Source organism: Petaurus breviceps, unplaced genomic scaffold (assembly GCF_028583685.1).
Source record: "Petaurus breviceps papuanus isolate PSGF00001 unplaced genomic scaffold, PetGlider_PUasm1.0 379, whole genome shotgun sequence".
NCBI classification, from domain to species: Eukaryota; Metazoa; Chordata; class Mammalia; order Diprotodontia; family Petauridae; genus Petaurus; species Petaurus breviceps.
The window spans coordinates 705,089-718,252 of NW_027186303.1; the positions used below are offsets into that span (position 1 = coordinate 705,089).

The 13,164-nt window shown below is 38.5% G+C and overlaps 1 protein-coding gene across 1 annotated transcript in view; it reads left to right on the top strand.

Annotated features, from left to right (window-relative positions):
• Window positions 1-6,125: 6,125 nt before the first annotated feature.
• Window positions 6,126-13,164, top strand: part of STAB2 (stabilin 2) — a 166,431-nt gene continuing 159,392 nt past the window's right edge. The window contains exons 1-2 of the mRNA XM_069099363.1: window positions 6,126-6,510; window positions 12,717-12,850. Coding sequence (XP_068955464.1) covers window positions 6,430-6,510; window positions 12,717-12,850 — 215 coding nt within the window. The 5' untranslated portion in view covers window positions 6,126-6,429. The remainder of the gene's footprint in view (window positions 6,511-12,716; window positions 12,851-13,164) is intronic.

Below are 13,164 nucleotides of genomic sequence, written 5' to 3' on the forward strand. Positions count from 1 at the left end.
AACTTTCGCTGCATTTTTCGAGCCGCTGATCTTCAATGCTAGAGAAACAATGAAAGAGTACCATGAGATTAGTGCAATCACGGGGTGCTAGCTGCTTGATCCACTTAACAAAAGGTTCTTAATCTGGGGTCCACAAACTTTTGTAATATATATTTGGACAACTGTGCTTCAATCTAATTGGTTTTCTTTGTAATACTATGTATTTTACTTTATGAATTTAAAAATGATTCTTAAAAGGGGTCCATAGGGTTCATCAGATACAGAACTGTTCTGTGAAGTTTGAATTCAATCACAGGGTCGCACTTGAGGACCTAGAGGGCCCCTGGTGGTTTTAAGGGCTCAGGTTCACACACACACACACACACACACACACACACACACACACACACACACACACACACACACACCTGCCCCAAGGGGTCCAGGACACACAAAAAGTTAAGAACCCCTGCCCCTAGGGAATTAAAGTTCATTAAAAAATAATTTCTGAGTCCAAAATCTAACTGCCGGTAGAGAAAAACATTTCACCCAAAATCAGCATAAGATTTCTTAAACTCAATGCCTGGCATTCAATTTGACAAGGCCTATTTTAAAAGATTTTTTTTTAAATTCCCTTGAAGAAATCAAAGACCAAAAGAACAGTAAGTTTGGAATTGTAAAGGAACCCTGAGGCCATTAATGCAGCCTGAGAAGTGGTAAAGCTAAAATAAGATAATGGATGTAAGCTCTACAAATCTGAAAACTTTATATAAATGACTGTTGTTATCATCATCACCATCAGCCTCCAATCTGGTGATGATGTCATTCCCTGAGCCTTCTACTGCCCCGCCTCCTCATGCTGAGCTCAATGTTTATAGAGCTATACTATGGGGGAGGGGGGGGCAAAGAGGGGGAGGGATGAAGGGAGGTATGCCCAACTTTATATTCAATCTCCATTCCTGTATAAACTATATTTGATTGCTTACCATCTTATGGAGCCAGGAGGGAAGGAAGAGGGAAGGAAGGGAGGGAGGGATAGCATTTGAAACTCAAAACTTTTTTTTTAAGCCAAAAATACGGGTGGCTAGGTGGCACGGTGACTGGCCCTGGAGTCAGGAGGACCTGAGTTCAAATTTGGCCTCATACATTTAACATTTACTAGCAGTGTGACCTTGGGCAAGTCATTTAACCCCAATTACCCTGCCTTCCCCTCTCCACAAAAAAAAAGCAAAGAATTTTAATTGTTTTCCTATGTAATTGGAAAAATAAAATGATATTTTTTAAATTTTTTAAATAAATTTAATCTGAATTACTAATACTTTCTTAGGTCTAGAAAATCAACAAAGTCCTAATTTGTTATGATCATTGATTTCTGAGATATAAATGATTATGATGAATTTTACTACCCCTTCCTCCAGCCTCCTCATTTTATGAATGAGAAATTAATACCAAAAACACAAAATGATTGGTCCAAATTCAAACAGGAAATTGAAGGTAGGGATTATTTCATACTTTATATTTCTATGACCAGCACCAGCACACTGCCTGCAACAGAGTAAATGCTTAATAAATGGCTATTGATTAGTTTCTTTATCTGTAATAAGGTGTTTAGACTCAATGGCCCCTTAAAGTTTTTTCTAACTTTAAGTCTAGGATCCTGTGACCATGGACCAATCTTTTTGACTTTGGGGGCCTTGGATTCCTCATCTGTAAAATGGTGTCTGAAAGTTCCTTCCAGTTCAATGTTTGTGATCATGTGATCCCACGACTTGCCTATGTTCCCACAGCTAACAAGTGGCTGAGTCAGGATTTAAAACTACTTTTGCAAAAAAACAAAGACCCCAAGTTAGCTTTGTTCAGGAGGTCAGTACATGAAAGAGATAAGCTAGGATATTGAGCGCTGCCCTTGGTAATTTCTATAGTCTTAATAGAAATAATCAACAGATTATTCCAGTGTTACAATTAGAAGGAAAAGGAAGAAAAAACTTTTGCATTTTTGCCAAGCTATCATGGATTCCAGGAATTTGGTGAAATAGGTGGACAAAATGAAAGACTTGTTGACTCTAGTTCCAAACTATTTAAATAGGAAAAGTTGGTTTATTTTAAAATACCTTCTCTGCAAAAAGACCAAAAAGCTAAAGGAAAGAGAGATCCAGTTCTCTCCAAGAGAAAATTATTCTAACAGCACTTGGAAAACCTAGACTGAATGACTAGTGCCTATACCTTGGCCAGTACTTGGGGTTTTCCCACTGCAAAGAAGTGATTTCCATTGGAACCATTCTGCCCTACTCTAGCAAGAGGCACCTCAGAGTTTGAGAGAATTACTCCCTATTGCTTTTAAGTGAATCTGCCTCCAAATGCCTGATGAATTCTTTTGAGCAATATTCATTCATTCAACAAGCATGTATTAATGCTCCAGGCATTGAGGATGCAAATACAAAAAAAAAGAAGAGATCTTGTCCTCAAAGCATTTATGTTCTATCATAAGAGATGGCAAATATGTATCAATCAATCCATCAATCAACAAATATGTATTAAGCTCCTTGCCAGGCACTATACAAAGTACAGGGGGATATAAATTTAAAAAAAAAAAGGAGCAGTTGCTGCCTACAAAACTAGAGTCTTTACAACATAAGCAAAACTAGAGACATCACCTTGCTGACAAAGTCCATATGGTCAAAGCTATGGTTTTTCCAGCAATGTGTGGCTGTGACCAGACTATATAGCCAAGCACCTTAGAATCGACACTTTCAAATTCTGATAAACTGGAGAAGACTTTTGAGAGTCCTTTGGACAGCAAGGAGATCAAATCAGTCAATATTTAAAGAAATTAATTAAGATGTTTCATTGGGAGGTCAAATGATGAAACTGAAGCTTAAATACTTTGACCACATAAAGAAAAGACAGGATTGGGACAACTAGGTGGCACAGTGAACAGAGCACTGGCCCTGGGGTCAGGAGGACCTGAGTTCAAATCCAGCCTCAGACACTTAACACAAAAAAAAAACCTAGCAGTATGACCTTGGGCAAGTCATTTAACCCTAATTTCCCTGCCTTCCCCCTCAAAAAAAAAGACAGGACTCATTGGAAAAGACCCCGATATTGGCAAAGATTGAAGGCAAAAGGAGAAGGGGATGACAGAGGATGAGATGAATAGATGGAAAAAACTGAATACTGAAAAATTATAATGACCAAGTTTGGCTCCAAAGAAGAAATGTGAGAAAGCATCTCCTATTCTGTCTTTATCACTTATGTCAAAGTATTTTCAACATGTTGGTTAGTTTTGCTGCAATGTTTGGGGGAGGGGTGTCTCTTTTTTCTTCTTTGTTTTAAAATATGAGAAGCAATTTGGCAAAGTAGCACCAGAGTCAGGAAGATCTGGATTCAAATCCCAACTCTGATATATGTTGGCTATGTGACCCTGAGTAGATTATTTAGCCCTTCATTTTTCTGGGCAACTCTCTAAAACCATCAGTTTTGGAGAAAATGTTGGCCTGCATTGATAGAGATTTCTCACCTAAAAGTACCCTATATGAATGAAATCACATTCTAGCCCTTTCCCTGTTACAAGGTATAGCTTTCTCTAGGAGAAAAGGGAGGAAGAGAGGTACTTTGGGAAATAAAGGTTGATGCAACAAAACCTAGCCAAAAATAAATCATATTTTAGTTTTTAAAAATAAGAGTTCATTAATGACTTCAGAGAAAGCAGTTGAAGTCACAACAGTAGGGTTGGAAACCAGATTGCAAAGGGTTGAGAAGTAAGTGTGAGGTAAAGAAGGGGAGGGAGTGAATGTAGATGGTTCTTTTCTGAAATTTGGCTATGAAAGGAAGAAGTTTAAAACAATGTCTTCAGTTGTAGGGTCAGATAATAATAGAGTGGTAATAACTGGGAAAGAATGATAATACTATGAGTAGAGGTAGGAAAAGAAGGAGTTTATAAGTATATAAGCAATAACACCTGAGTTGTGCTTTGAAGCAATCTGAGCTGTGAAGGCAAAGGAAGAGAAATTGCTGATACACAAAAGAGGAACATGACTGTTGATCTTCCCTTGATCTCATTCCCTGCTGTATGCCCCAAAACAATGTTTTAGAAGCCATCCTACTATGTACTCTTGCCAAGGTGTACAAATGTACACTTGACTCATCTAAATCATCTCTGCCAATGGTCCTATCTCTTTCTTTTCCTGCCCTGAAATTATCATAACTATTTTCTATCCCTGACATCTATCCATCCATATATTCCCTGATTGTCACTTCCCAAGAAGTGATACTTCCCCGAAGCCTGATTTGCAGGAGAAGCAGGAAGGTCACCTCTTTGGGATTTGTTTCCCTGTTTGTAATTATTTCTTAATTAAGATATGTGATTTCATTGGCATAGGAAATCATGTGAGATAGTATGGAAACAAATTTTGAGAGATGCTTGGGTAAGTGACTTGACCAGGGTAACACAACCAGAATGTTTCAGAGACCATACTTGAATCCAAGACCAGCTCATTTTGAAGTCAGCTCATCATCCATTAGCCCACACTGCCTCTCAGTGTTTAAAAAAAAGTTTAAGTATAAAAACTAGGCTAGGTCATTAATTGGCAGCAGCCATTAGATCCTGTTCTTCCATGGGGGCCTGTGAATTGTTGTGAAATCACTAATCACTATAGGAAATGGGCCTTAGCCTCTGTCAGCACCCTCAACAGCCTTTGGCCAAAGGACATATATCACGGCAAAGCTCTGGGCCCTTCTCCAGAAATAATATCAGAATGATAACAGTAGGTCGAACTTCTAAAGTTCTTTCCAGTCTGCACTGAGCTCTCCCTCTCATCACCCTTTGAGTGCAAGCAGGGCAGTTATTGAGTAGGCTTACCCACCCTTGAGAGAGTTAGGCAGCACATGAATATATTATTCTCCAGGATTTGAGAACCATTCATTCATTCAAAAAGAATTTTGAAGCATAGATTTGGAGATGGACCTCAGGAGTCAAGGAGTTCAACACTTTCATTTTTCAGTCAAGGAGCTTCAGGCCAAGAGAAATAAAGTGCCTTGCCTAGAGTTGCACAGACAGTATGCATCAGACAGGACTTGAACCCAGATCTTCCTGACTTGAAGGTCCAAGGTCTACCACAACACCACTTTCCCTCAGAATTCTGTTATGTTCAGTTATTTTTCAGTCATGTTCAACTCTTTGTGACCCCACTTGGGGTTTTCTTGGCAGAGAGGTAATGGAAAGGTGTGACATTTGCTTCTCCAGCTCATTTTAAAGATGAGGAAACTGAGGGAAACAGGGTGAAGTGACTTGCCCAGGGTCACACAGCTAGTAAATGTCTGAGCCAGATTTGAACTCAGGAAGATGAGTCTTCCTGATTCTAGGCCCTATTCACTGCACCACCTAGCTGCCCAGCTTCAGAATTAATAGATATCTATTAAAGTAACATTGAATTTAATCTAACTGAATTTTCAGCCTGATGCCATAATGAAATTTCCTCCTTATTCTCTTGGGTGACTTATCTGCAAGGGAGTTGGAGGGACCGAGATGAAGCAGACATAGGACACAATTGACCCACAGATCTAACCATGACATTCCCCCTTCAAAATTCCTTAATGAGTTCGTTTTGGTCCTAGGGTAAAATACACAAGCTAGATCTGCAGTCCCAAGACCTGGGTCTAAATTGCACCTTCGCCTCAATACCTGGGTAATTATTGGCAAGTCACCCTCCCTAGGCCTCAGTTTCCTCATCTATAAAATGAAGGGATTAGATTAAATAACCTCCAAGGTCCTTTCTAGCTCTAAATCTATCACATAATAATAATGTGACCTTCTATTTCCCTTCCAACTTAAGATTCTATAATCAATTAGCCATTCTAATCTTCCCCCAAAAAAATTCAGAGACCCTGATAGATCTTTGTTTTCCATATAGTGCCTAAGACAGGGCCCTCTTTTTGGGTACTCCCATAAATGCTGACAAATTCAAAATCTGGTCAGTTGTATTCCATTTGTATGAACTGTCATGAGGCCCAGGCTTGCAAGAGGGAGATGAGTTATGAGGTTGGATCTATGAATCATGCCAGGGTAAGGGATCATGAGGCAGGTCAGGCAGGGCCTAAGAGGTTGAACAGTCCTTAAAAGCTGTGGAGGGCACAGACATGCCTTGCTGTGGCCCTGCTCTCAGGATATCCTGTCATTCAGCAGAGGTAGTGTAAATCCACCACTAAAACCCCCTGTTTTGGCATTTTTCCTGTCTAGGTCAGGTTTCCCATATCTGTTGTTTCAGTCCTGAGGTTCTCCACAGGAAGAGAAGGCAACTGACTTAAAGGGACTTAAAAGCAGGAACTGGACAGAGAGAGCTACATCGGCTAAGGGAAAGTTAATGAAGTGCAGCTGATCTCTCCCCTCCCCCATCTGGTCATTAACAAAATTAGAATTCTGGAGAGAAGGTGGAAGGAGCACATATTCTCATCATGAGAGAAAGCTTGAAGCCTTCCTTGGTCCTTGGTTTCATCATCCATATTCTCTGCTCCTTAGCTGAAACCCTAGAGCAGGTAAGTCAAACTTTCTGTCTTTGGCGGGTAATAGTTCTTCCCTACCCCCACTCCATTTGTTATTTCATCAGTATGGAGGACTCCCTGTGCAGGAAAATCCTTCCACTGATTCATATTGGCAACTCCTCAGTCACTGTCTGAGGCATCCAAAGAATAAATGATTTGCTTATGGTCAAACAATTAGATCACAGTATAGTAGAAAGAAGTTGGGGACCTGGGTTCACACCCGGCTTCTGCTCCTCACTGTATCACCTTGGATGAGTCACTTAAACTCTCTGGGCCTTGGTTTCCTCCTTTGTAAAATGGAGATGATAGCAAAAGCTACCTCAAAGGGTTTGTTGTGAGGATCAAATAATATAATATCTATAAGTGCTGTCCAAACCTTTAAACCAGGAGGTTTTAACCTTTTTGGTGAAGCCTATAGACCAGTCCTCAAAATAATATTTTGAAATGTATAAAATACATAGGATCATAATAAAATTCAGGTATCAAAATATTTTTTGAATCTTTACAGACTCTAAGTCAAGAACCTTAGCTTTAAGCATATATGAAATTGTTAGCTATAATTTTTATCTCTACGGTGGGCTAGGTAACCACTGGGGTCCCTTCCAATTTTAGACCCTAACTCTTCATATCAGGGACTTGACTTGAATCTAGGTCTTCCTGACAACAAAGTCAGCCCTTTCTGCATAGTGACACATTGCCATTGGTCATTTATTTAAGGCTTTTGTTTTCCCAAATATCTGCTACAAGTTAGGTTTGATGAAAGAAATTTAAATTCAGAGTGGGAGTTTCTGTATTTTCAAAGCTTTTTACTTCTTGTGGCTTAGAAATTATGAATATTTTGTGTGCCAACATCTACTAAAACATTGTTCTGACATTGTTATGGATCAATGTGATGTCTGACTGTCCAGGATGCATAAATGGTCCACTTCCAGGATGATTATTTGTTACGTTCTAAAGGATATTTTGAGGTTTGTATTTGTAGCACAAGAATTTGTCATCTGTTAGGGTTTATTGCAGTTTATATTAGATCTTTTTATTTTAAGTTCTTTTTAACTTTTAAATTATTTTTAATTGTTTTCACTTTAAAATTAAATTTTAAATTAATTTTAATTAAATTTTTAATAAATAAAAATTCACTTCTTCTCCTTCCCACCTCTCCTCCCTGAAAAAAAAAAGAGCAGCAAAATTCCTTTAACAAGTATTTACAATCAAGTAAAACAAATTCTCATATTTTCCATGCCCCAAAATATGTATCTCAACTTGTACTTTTGGTCTACCACCTCTCTGTCAGAAGGTGGGTCTTCTATTCATTTATAAAAGATTTCAAGCATCTGATATGCAATTACGCAATATGCAATCTACCAGACACTATCTTCCTAATATTTGGGAGGGCTTAATTTCTTTAAATTAATTTTATTTCACTGATAAAGCATTTTTTTTGTCACCCCATTTCTAAGTATGGCTAAGGGAGAGAAAATCCTTGTGACAAATAAGTATAGTCAAGCTAAACAAATTCACAAAACAAAATAAATTCCCATATTAGTCATGTCTAGAAATGTGTGTCTCATTCCATTTCTGTCAGAAAGTGGATAATATTCTTCATCATCAGTCCTCTGGAATTATGATTTGTCATTGCATTAATCAGTCAAGTTCTTCAAAATTGTTCATTTTTACAATGAAGAGGGTATAATGTGGTGCTGAAATTTTACAGCCTATGACGATATGTTACACTGTTTCTATCATAATATGCTTTGTTTAATAAACCAAAGCTTCTAAAAGATAATCCTTCTATAATTTAGATTATCATGATCATCATTATAATTTATCACTTTCTTCTCATCTTTTTTGATGGTATTCATGTAGAAAGGATCCTAAAAATTTTATGTTATATACAAAATTCTGTAGACTATTGCACAGATGGTTAAATAAACTACATTTTTTCTTTTCCTTTCCTTTTTTTTCTTTGTAATTGACTTAAAGTATTCAGATTAAGTCCATCTTCTTCTATCAGGCTAACTGATAGCATCCTTGGGGCAACACTAGTAGCAGACAGGATACTACACACCTCATTTTGTTCCCTCATGATTTTGATCTCTTTGGCCAGGTCTCTATATTTTGAAAGTTTTTTCTTCCACATAGCTTGGAGATGATAAGTGCTCAGCATAGTAATAGCTATAAAAACATTACTCTTAAATACTTATGGATCAATTTCATGTCCAGGTGATTGTCAGAAATAGACATTTCAGGTAATTGTCCTGTGCTGGTATTTTTATTTCTTGAATTCTCAAGGATATTTTGAAGTCAATGTTTGTAGTGTGTGAATTATCATTGTCATTAACACCACCACCACCATTATCATCATCATTGTCTTTACAAGGCTTCTGGTGCTTGATTCAATTCAGATCTCAGTGGTCTCAGCTGATATTCAAAGCTTAGTTTTGCTGTTCCATTGTATAGAAGTGTCCAAACTTAGAAATACTATATATCAATCAATTAACAAGGACTTATTAGGTTCCTACTCTGTATCGGGCACTGGAAATACAACAAAAATCTAATAGTCCTTGCTCTCGAGGAGCCTTGGGGAAATAATTTATTAACATAAAAACAAAATATATTCAAAATAAATTCTGTAATTGATGAGGAAGCCCTAACAATTGCTTAAATAAGGAAAGGCCTCCTATAGGGTAGCACTTGATTGAGCTTTGAAGGAAGTGAGAGACTGTAATAGGCAAAGTTAGGGAGGGAGAGTGCATTCCAAAAAAGGACACAGCCTATGTATGCAAAGGCACATAGGAAGTGGAATGTTTTGCCTGAGAAATAGCAAGTAGGCTGGGATGTAAAGTGTGTAAGAGAGTAATGTGAAATAAATCTAGAAGCTGAGTCTAAGACAAATGATAAAGAATGAGGCATAGAGAAGTGCCACATTCAGACTTGGACTTTAGAAATATCACTTTGGCAGCTTTGTGGAGAAGAGCTTGGAGAGGGGTAGAGACTAGAAATGGGGAGATTCATCAGAAAGCTATGATAGTGGTCAAGCAAGAGGTGCAGAGGCTCTGCACGAGGTTGAGAGCCATGTGTGTGGAAAGAATTAATGTTCATGCTTTGCTTCCGAGCCTAAGAATTTATGAATCTGTGAATGAGGATTCCCAACTGGCAGGGAACATTTGAAAGCCAGTGGCACTATAAGAAGAGAGTGGCATAAATTACCGAATAAGTATGGGAGAGAAAAGGAAGGGTAAATTGTGTCAACTGTCATTTGATATAATAATCTAAAGATAAAATAATGGAAAAACTTGTTTAGGAAAATTGGAATGACTTCAAGATCCCAGCAGTTCCACAGAGTGTCAATTCAAATTATTTTGGGTGCTACTGCTTTTATTCCCTAGAGATCAAAGAATCAAGAACAGGAGTGGGGAACCTGTAGCCTCGAGGTCACATGTGGCCTTTTGACTGAGTCCAACTTTTACAGAACACAGCTTTTTATTACGGATTTCTAGATTCTCAAACTAGGAGGAAAAATCCCTTAGGGATCACATAGCTTTTAGAGCTAGGAGGGACCAAAGCTGAAAAAGGTTGCATCAGCTAGTCCTTTCCCCTCATTTTGCAGATGAGGGAACTGAGTTCTATAAAAAAAGAAAAAACCCAAGGTCACAGAAGCCGCCAAGGTTGCAGAGCCAGAATTCAAACCAAGGTCCTCAAAACCCGTGCTCTTGCCACTGCATCATTTCTACCTCCAAGACTGGTGCATGTCACGATGTTTCTGTTTCAGATTTGAACCACTTGAGAGATGGAAATCTCTGATCTGTCATTCATTCAGATAACTTCATATATGAGCAGAACTAGAAAAAATCCCTTTGAATGATCTCATGGTAAAGTGAAATGTGTGCTGAATCTGGGTTCAGGAGACTTGGGTTCAAATCCCACCCCTGTCACTTACTGCCTGGCCAGTCTTGGACAAGTTGCTTAACCTCTCTGGAGTTATGAGAAGAGTGGACCAGATGGCATCTGAGTACCCTGGACAGTTTCATCTTTGTCACTGTATCCCCAGAACTTAGCAGAGTAACTGGCCCATAGTGCTTTTTGACTTGAATTAAGGGACCATGGAATAGTAGATGAAGCCTTGGGCTGGGGGTTGGGAAGACCTGAGTTCAAACACTGTCTCAGGCTCTTGTCAACTCTGTGACCCTGGACAAGTCACATAACCTTCCCAATTCTCAATTTCCTCATATCTCAAATGAGGGTTTTAGATTCAGTGACTTCTGAGATACCTTCCAGCTCTAAATATATGATATGATTCCTTCTAGCTTCATATCCCTGATAAAATGAATAAAATATTAAGCATCGATTATGTGCACAGAACTTGCTAGATATTATTGAGAGGAAAAACAATAACAGAAGAAATATTTGTTCTAGATTGATTCTAGATAGTTTCTAAATAAAGGAAATTAGACCATCAGAGATGTGAAATTGAGAGTTAGACAAACTAACTCAGTCATTCACATGATTGTGGAGTTAGAGTTGGAAGGGACACAAAAAACAATGTGAGCTTCTCTGTGGTATACTTTATCATTTGCTATATTATGTTGCTATTCAACAGATATGCCTTGTCTCTCCAATGAGACCACAAGCCTTTTGGGGCCAAGAATGATAGTATTTCTCTGACATGCTTCTGGCCACACAGTAAATGTTCAGTAAATACATATGGAACAAATGTTGGGAAAACCTTTTGGACAACCATTGGTTGAGTTCTTGTAGGGGATCTTTATTTAAGTATGGCTTGGACTGGAAGACCTCTGCAGTCCCTTCCAATTCTGGTGCAGTGATTCTTGAAAAGAACAGGTTCTGTGACCGATTTCCTTGGAATATCCCAACTAGAACCTGCTCTGATCCATCTTCCATATAACTGCCAAAATTATCTTTCTGAAGCCCAGATTTCACTCTGCTCAAAAATCTTCATAAGATCTCTATCCCCTGTAAGATAAAATATAAATACTTTAGCTTGACATTTAATGTTATTCACAATCTGGTTTCACTCTGTCTTTCCAGCCTTATTTCACATTATTCTTCTTTAGCTAGCATTTGTAATAATAATAGTTGGCATTTGCTTTGTACTTTGAGGTTTACAAAGCACTTAACAAGTATTTCACTTTATACTCACAACAACACTGGGAGGTAGGTAACATTATTGTCCCCATTTCATAGATGAGGAACCTACTGTTGAAAGAGATTAAGTGACCTGCTGGGTGTCACACAGCTGGTAAGTGTCTGAGGCAGCACTCAGGTCTTCCTGATACCAGGCCCAGTGTTTGCTATTTTTTCAATCTGGCATCTTTTATCTCTGATATTTTGCACAGGGTGTCCCTCCAGACTTAGAATGAAGCCTTCTTCACCTCTGATTCTAAGACTGCTTTCCTCATTGTTAGTGCTCCCTCCCTCTTCAATTTGATTTTAGATGTTATGTTTGTTATAGTTGGGGGAGAGACTCTCCTGAATTTGGAGTCAGGGAACCTGGATTAAAATTCTAATTGCCACATACTCTTAGCGTGAGTGTAGGTAAGTCATTTTACTTCTTTAAACCTCAGTTTACCCATCTGTAAAAAGGGGGTTGTTTAGCTTAATCACTTTGAAGGTCCCTTCTAGGTCTATACATCTAGGATTCTACATTGTATCCCCCCAATCAAAATTAAGGTCCCTGAGGGAAAAAAGAGGTGTTTGATTTAGTTTTCTTTTTTGGCTATGTATATACAAGGTATCATGACATAGAGAATAGGAAACCTTCCTCAGGATCAGGAAGACCTTGGTTCAAGTCCAGCCTCTGGCTTATGGTGGTTGTGTGGAAAGGCCCTTAGCCTCTCTGCACCCTCAGGCAACTCTCTAAAGTTTTTATATAAAGTATTGTCCCATAATACACCGACAAAATTACACATCTGAACAACAGTAAAAATAACTACCACCTAGTTCAATGCCTTTCACCCAGGTGCTTTTAAAATTCCTTTGGTGTTGAATTAAATTGCATCAAACCAAGAAGAAACATCTCTCCCATTTTAAACAGCTATTTTGCAAGTGAAGCTTGTCTCCATAACATTATAGCTGGGATCCAGCCCCCAGATAAATAGTGGTTTAAATGACCATGACTGATGGTAAGATGTTCCCAAAAGTCTGCCAGAACAAGAATTCAGACTATTTTGTAATTTCCCCAGGCAAATAGATGTGACAAGAAGACTCTGATTACCACCAGGACTGAGTGCCGATCTTGTAGTCTCAACCTTCGCATCAATTGTCCAGAAGGTTACACTAAAGTGACCAATGGCTCCTCAGGAGTGCGAGACTGCAGGTAAGTACCATGGACAGGTCCTATTGCAGAAATTGTCTCTAGCAACTGAAACTAATCTGCCACAAAGTAGCATCCTGAAATTTTCCTTTATTTTTCCAATACTATATCAAGAAATCTATGTGTCTTAAATATGTTCGTATGAATTTTTAAATTACATATTGCTTTTAATTAAAATTTCATAAAAGAGGGGCCATGCATGCCAAGCTGTCCTTGAAGGCAGAAAGACCTGGGTTCCAGTGTCACCTCTTACACAGAGTGACTGTGTGACCCTAGAAAAGTCATTTAACCACACAATGCTTTAGGCAACTCTCTGC